The sequence below is a fragment of the Dipodomys ordii genome, unplaced genomic scaffold (genome assembly GCF_000151885.1).
Source record: "Dipodomys ordii isolate 6190 unplaced genomic scaffold, Dord_2.0 Scaffold108, whole genome shotgun sequence".
NCBI lineage: Eukaryota > Metazoa > Chordata > Mammalia > Rodentia > Heteromyidae > Dipodomys > Dipodomys ordii.
Genome location: NW_012267324.1, coordinates 1736718 through 1743471, shown reverse-complemented (window position 1 = coordinate 1743471; position 6754 = coordinate 1736718). Strand labels below are relative to the sequence as shown.

At 63.9% G+C, this 6754-nt stretch overlaps 1 protein-coding gene and 1 long non-coding RNA gene across 2 annotated transcripts in view; both read left to right on the top strand.

The window, feature by feature from the left end:
• Pgpep1 (pyroglutamyl-peptidase I) overlaps positions 1-671 on the top strand; it is an 11394-nt gene extending 10723 nt beyond the window's left edge. The window contains exon 8 of the mRNA XM_013028326.1: positions 56-671. Coding sequence (XP_012883780.1) covers positions 56-248 — 193 coding nt within the window. The 3' untranslated portion in view covers positions 249-671. The remainder of the gene's footprint in view (positions 1-55) is intronic.
• A 245-nt stretch (positions 672-916) lies between these two features.
• LOC105994755 lies at positions 917-2799 on the top strand. Its single transcript, XR_001175523.1, has 2 exons — positions 917-1856; positions 2395-2799. It is a non-coding gene; the product is annotated as an uncharacterized LOC105994755 (long non-coding RNA).
• The last annotated feature ends 3955 nt before the right edge of the window (positions 2800-6754 follow it).

Sequence of the window (6754 nt, the reverse complement as noted above, 5' to 3'; positions counted from 1 at the left end):
CGGGGGGCGGCCGAGCCCCGTCGGCGTCCGACCCCCGGCCCTGCCTCCGCCACAGGTACCTGTGCGACTTCACCTACTACACCTCCCTGTACCGGAGCCACGGGCGCTCCGCCTTCGTCCACGTGCCACCGCTGGGCAAGCCCTACGACGCGGGCCAGCTGGGCCGGGCGCTGCAGGCCATCATCGAGGAGATGCTGGGCGTGCTGGAGCGCGTGGACGGCCAGGCCGGCTGCTGTCGCCGGCCCTGAGCCCACCGCACCGCACGAGGCTGGCCGCAGGCGCCTGCTGCCCTCCCGGGACTGCGGCGGGGCACCAGAGCGGCCACGCTCCGCCGGGCCGTCCATACCACAGCCACTGCCCCTGCCTCGCCAGACTGTGCGCAAAAGACCCCCAGTGCTCACTCAGCCTGGGCTGCACTTGAACTCACCATGGCTCCGGCCACCCCCCCCCCTCGTTTGTCTCTCTCTTCTTTTGGAGACAGGATCTTGCTATGCAGCCCAGGCCGGCCTGGAACTCACGATCCTCCTGCTTCCCAACGGCCACCATGCAAACAACAGCATCATTCTGGGCTGCAGAGTAACTTAGGTCTCCTTGGGGAAAGCACTGGCGAGAGCCAGCTCCAAGTTGTTTTTTTGTTTGTTTTTGTCAGTCGTGGGGCCTGAACTCTGGGCCTGGGCACTGTTCCTGTGTTCTTCAGTGCAAGGCGAGCACTCTAGCACTGTGAGCCACAGTGCCACTTCTGGTTTTCTGGTGATTCAGTGGAGATAGGAGTCTCATGGCTTTACTACCTGCCTGCACTGGCTTTGAACCATGGCCCTCAGATCTCGTCCTTCTGAATTGCTAGGGTGACAGGCGTGAGCCAACAGTGCCTGCTTACCAAGAGTCTTTTCTATCTTCTGGGATGCATCCCTTCTTCTTCTTCTTCTCTTCTGTGCAGCCTTTTTTCTCCTCCTCCTCCTCCTTCTTTCTTCTTCTTTTGCCTCCTGCCCTGAAAACTGGACTTTGGACTGCACATTAGCTTTGGGGCTTAGCCCTGATGGGCAGTCACGGCGTGGCCGGGCTGCAGCTCTCTGGTCACTGTGAATTATCTGCGGTGCAGCAATGGAAGCCTTGAGGAGCCCACACAGTCTTTGCCCATCCTGGTGTGGGTGGACTGGAGCTGGGCAGGTGCGGCCAGCGGGCCTGGCCAGCAGAGAAGCAGTGCCCCTGTGGTTTATGTTTGCGGTTTTGGAGACATGCTTTCAGGACTCTGGAGCCGGTGTCTGCTCCCTGGCAGGAGGAGCCCCTCCCTGCGGTGGCCGCCAGCTCCACCCCATCGCCACGTGTGACACCACGTGGCATCGGCTTCATCCCTCCCACTGCGCAGCCCGGGGACCAGGCAGATGCCGGCACTGGGCACGCACTGCTGGTCTCCTCGGAGTCTCTTCCTCCAGCCGGGCTTCCTGCTGGCCAACTGGCTCCAACTGTGATCCTGGGGCCTCAGCCTCCTGAGCAGCGGGGATTGCAGTGTGGCCCTTGGGACCCGCTCTTCATGGGTTTCTGAGCCATTTCTTCGGTGTTGTGTTTATCCTGGTGGGAAAAGCAGGTGTGGTGGGGCCTTCACTCCGCAGGAGTGGCCAGGTCCCTGCCGTCCCGTGCTCTGCTCCCTCCACGTCCTCTGTCCCTGCCTGGGGTCTCCTGAGAACACCTGGACCAGACACAGACCTCCCCAGCAGCTCACATCAGCAGTCAGTGCCGGCCTGCTCAGGGCACCCCGGGGCCTGGATGTGGGGACAGGGAGAGCCCAGGACACCCCAGGGCCGCTCTGCAGCTAGGAGGGGAGTTGCCATCCTGTTTCCCAAGTTCGGGGGCCACAGGTGCGTACCAGGTGCCGGGTGGGCACCGGCTGTCCTAGCCCGTGTGCTGGGGGGGCCTCAGGCATCCTGGGGTGCACGGCCTGCAGCCTGCCCCTCCCCAGGCTCTCCGGCTCTGGTCTGCATGGATCCCTGTGTCCAGGGCCTGGGTCAGCTGAGGGGCCCTGAGTACTCGGAGTTTTCCCTGTGGGCGTGGCCTGGCAGGCCGCCTGGGCATGGCCAGCAGAGGTGGGTGGGGCTGGTAGTGTGGGTGGGGCCGGTGGGTGTGGCTGGCAGGCCAGGTCACAGGGGCGGGGCCTGCTGGGGTTGGGGCCCTGGGCCAGGGAGAGGCTGAGAGCTTGCAGGAGGCTGGTGGCGGATGGAGAGGCTGGAACTTGGGGTGCCCCCGGCCCCCAACCCAAGACTGCGTGGCTACAGACGCAGAAGGAAGATGTTTTGTCTGAGTTTCTGGGGACAGCTGGTCCCTGGAGGGAACCAGCAACACTCCCTTTCCCCTCCTCCTCTGCCCCCACCTCTGCCCTCCTCTCCCTGCTCCCTTTAGATTGCCCTGGACGCCCCAAGACGCTGCCCCCCAGATTGCCCTGGACGCCCCAAGACGCTGCCCCCCACTCCTGCCCTGCACACAGAGCACCTGGACCCCTGCTGGCTTCAGGTGGCTGTGGACATCTGAGCCTTTGTGGGGTGACAGCTAGTGTTGGGGGGGAGGGGCCCTTGCCTGATTGGGGCCTGGCTTGTTTCTGGGGACCCCCTCAAAGTGTCAATGTGTTCAGTTCCCCTCTGGGAAAAGACCTCCCTGTTGAAGGTGCCTTGTCCCCAACCCAGGGCCCGGCCCCTCACCCCCAAAACTGCCAGTGCCTTGTCTGGGAGCCCTGGGCCCCAGACACCCGGGGACCCAGCCATGGGGACCCCCAAACCTGACTCGAAAGCAATAAAACGTTGGGTGGGGTCCTTGGCGCCTGCACTTTGTGACGTCATCCGCACTGCGATGTGGACGCAGCTGTGCCCTGAAAGCAAGTGGCCGCCTGGGGAACATGTTTCTGCATGCTGCTGGGCTCTGCTGTGCCCCCCTACCCCCCACCCGGGGCTCCAGCCCTGCCCAGCAGTGGCCAATGTGGGCGCTGGCCGGCTGAGCACGCCCCCGGTGTGATGGGTGCAGGCGTCCCCACCATGCCCTGTGACATGGGCCGGCCTTGAACCTCCTTTTCCTGCTCTCTGCCCCCTGGGGTGCAGCCACTTTGCTCAGCTTTTCCCTTGCGGTGCCGGGATGGCACCAGGACGCACACAGGCCACAGGGCCCGCGGCCCCCTGCCGGCCCCGCTGTGCCCTTCACACCAGGACCAGGCGCTGTGTCCTGTCAGCGCCCCATGGAGGCCTGGCCCTGTGCCAGCTCTGGGGCCCGCAGGGAGGCTACGCGACGGAGCATCCTCCCTCGGAGCCGTGGGCCCTAGGCTGGGGTGCAGCAAGGAACAGTGGCCTCCAGGCCAGAAGGAAAGAAAGCTGCCTGGAGGGGGCAGGGGGTTCCTGGGGCCCATGTGGAGCTTGGCCCAAATGGTAGAGCTCCAGCCTTGAGCCAAAAAGGCAGAGGATGGCACCCAGGACATGCACACACACACACACAGAGATGCGCACAGACACGTGCACACAGGCACGCATGCGCACACGCACACAGAGACACATGCACACAAGGCACAGACACATAGATGTACACACAAGGCACGCACGCTCACAGGCACGCACGCACACAGGCACGCACACACGCACGCACACACACACAGATGCGCACAGACACGTGCACACAGGCACGCAAGCGCACACGCACACAGAGACACGTGCACACAAGGCACAGACACATAGACGTACACACAAGGCACGCACGCACAAGGCACGCACGCACAAGGCACGCACGCACGCACACACACACAGAGATGCGCACAGACACGTGCACACAGGCACGCATGCGCACACGCACACAGAGACACGTGCACACAAGGCACAGACATATAGACGTACACACAAGGCACGCACGCACACACAGATGCGCACAGACACGTGCACACAGCCACGCATGCGCACACGCACACAGGCATGCACGCACACACAGATGTGCACAGACATGCACACAAGGCACAGACACATAGACGTACACACAAGGCACGCATGCGCACAGGCATGCACGCACACAGGCACGCACGCACACAGGCACGCACGCACACAGGCACACACGCGCAGACACAAACGCACAGGTGCACAGACAGGCACAGGTGCACACACACAGAGACAGACATACAGGCACATAACACATGCACAGACACACCCACCCACAGGCACACACGCACAGAGGCATGCATACACACACGCACAGCCCTGTTCCTTCACTTCTGATGACCCCGTCCTCTCTCCCAAAAAACATGTCTCTGAAGTGGCGCTGTGGCTCCAGTGGTAGAGTGCTCGCCTGGAGCTGAAGACCTGAGGGACAGCGCCCAGGCCCAGAGTTCAAGCCCCATGCCCGACAAAAACAAAAAATGTCACCTCTAACCACACCCCTCAAAACCCCAGGGCTTGGGGAAGATGCTGGCTGCGGGGCCTGGGTGGTCCTAGCCGGCCGCCCCAGGGACGGGCACAGCCTGGCCGGGCACCTTGTAGGCACGTGATGGGCGCCGGGCTGGGGGGGTTGGGGGAGCTGGGGGGACCCGGGGGCCGCATGACGTGCCTCAGCTGATCCACTTCCTGCCAGCCCAGCCCGGCAGCCGCCAGGGCCTCTTCTGCCCCCGTTCTGCTGAGTCACCATTGCTGCCCCACTGGGTCTCAGGTCACGGCTGGCCACACAGCCCCCCACGCCGGGACAGGAAGACGGGGAGGACCCCGCGGCCTCCAACCGGCCCCAGCCCGATCTGGTGCCTGCACACACCCGTCAGCGCCTTGCGAGGTTACACCAGGTGGAGGGAAATCATGCTCTTCACGGAAGCTGGAGACGCTTCCGGAACCTCAGGTCTCCCCGGTGTCAGCAGAGGACAGGCCACAGCCGTGGTGTGGAGCGCAGACCCGGGCCGGGGGGCCCAGCCCGTGGCGAGGGCCGGACCGCAGCGCGATGTTTCTGAGCACACAGCCCGTGGTCTGCACCGGCTCTGTTCACGGCTCACAGGCTGGCCCTGTGCTCACCGTCTGCCCTTGGCCCCGCAGTCAGGCGGTGGTCTGGCCTGCACTGGGACGCTTGGCAGGAAGAAGTGTTAAGCCCGAGGGCACGTGACATGGGGACTTGCATCTCCGCCTCTTGTCTCTGCGATTGCTGACCACCAGGCAGTGGACGCATCCTGCTGGCCCCCCCTCCCTGCTCCGCCACCCTGTGCAGGGCTGGTACGGGGGGGGGCTTACTATGGGGCCACAGAGACAAACCCTTCCTGCTATAGGCCGCCTGCCTCAGCACTGAGAGGCTGGCCAAAGCCTAGCACCGCAGCTACTCAGGAGGCTGAGAGCTGAGGATCGCCGCAGGAGGCCGCCCAGAAAGGAAAGGCTGTGAGGCTCTTATTCCAGTGAACCACTCAAAAGTCAGAAGCAAAAGCTAGGAGCCGGTGGCCCATGCCTGTCATCCTAGCTACTCAGGAGGCTGAGATCTGAGGATCACATTTCAAAGCCAGCCTGGGCAGGAAGGTCCATGAGACTCTTATCTCCAATAAACCATTAGAAAACCAGAAGTGGCGCTGTGGCTCAAATGGTAGAGCACCAGCCTTGAGCTGAAGAGCACAGGGATAGCACCCAGGCCTGAGTTCAAGCCCCATGACCAACATAAAAAAAAAAAAACCCAAAGCAAGAGTCAGAAGCAGAGCCGTGGCTTAAGTGGTAGAGCACCAGCCTTGAGCACAAAAGCTCAGGAAGGACAGTGCCCAGGCCCTGAGTTCCGGCCCCAGGCCCAGCTGGCAGCGGCCCTCTACATGGACGCGGCTCTGGCACTGCCTGGCGACCCCCAGGGGCTGCGTGCCGGGGCTCTCGCGTCGCCCTTCGCTCTCCCGGAGGCTTTAGTCACATGAGTGTTTGCTGAGGGCAGGCAGCGTCCCTGCCTGGCCTGCTGGTGGCCAGCTGGTCATGGGCCGCCTCTGCTCAGGAAGGCCTGGGGGTGAGGTCATGGCTGGCTGGAGGCCCGCTCTGTGCGTCCGCCCGGCCCCGCCCAGAGAGGCACGGGGCTGCCCTGACGTCACAGGCAAAACATTTTGGGAAGCAGAGGCCCAGCTGGCCACTTGCCAAATTCCAGTGTGGTGAAGTGGAAATTTCCGGCAGGGGGAGGGGAATGCCCCCGCTGTGACCCTCGTGTCCTTGCAGAAAAGTCTGTGGACAGCTTTGGGGCACAGCGACTGGGCGTGAGGTGGAACTTCCACAGCCAGGGAAAGGAGCAAGTGGGCCCGCGGCTCGGGGCCTGAGCCGTGAGCAGGAGTGGGACAGCTCCTCGCCAGCTGTGGCTCAGAAAACCCAAACCAGCCGTGTGCCAGCGGCCCATGCCCGGCATCTCCTCCGCGGAGAGCTGAGGATGGTGACGTAGACTGGACTCCAGCGCGCCGCCAACAAGTGGAAATGCAGCTGGGCTCAAGTGGTAGAGCACAGGCCCCGAGGGTCGGCGCCCAGGCCCTGAGTTCAAGCCCCAAGATGGGCACAAGGATAAAGGCTTGGGGAGGGTGGCGCGGCCCTGCTGAGTGCCGGGTCTGGTGGGACGCGGAGGCAGTTCCAGAAGCCCCCCCCCCCGCCCCCAGCTCTCCTAGGCCACACGAGGCCCACTTAGGAAAAGCAGCTGGCCGTGACCCTGCCCGCCGGGGCGGCCCCTCACCTCCAGGGCCGCGGGTCGCCGCGCGGGCCGGAGCCTCCCCTCGGTCTCTGCAGCGCCCGCGGCTCCTGCGCTCCGACGTGATTCCCAC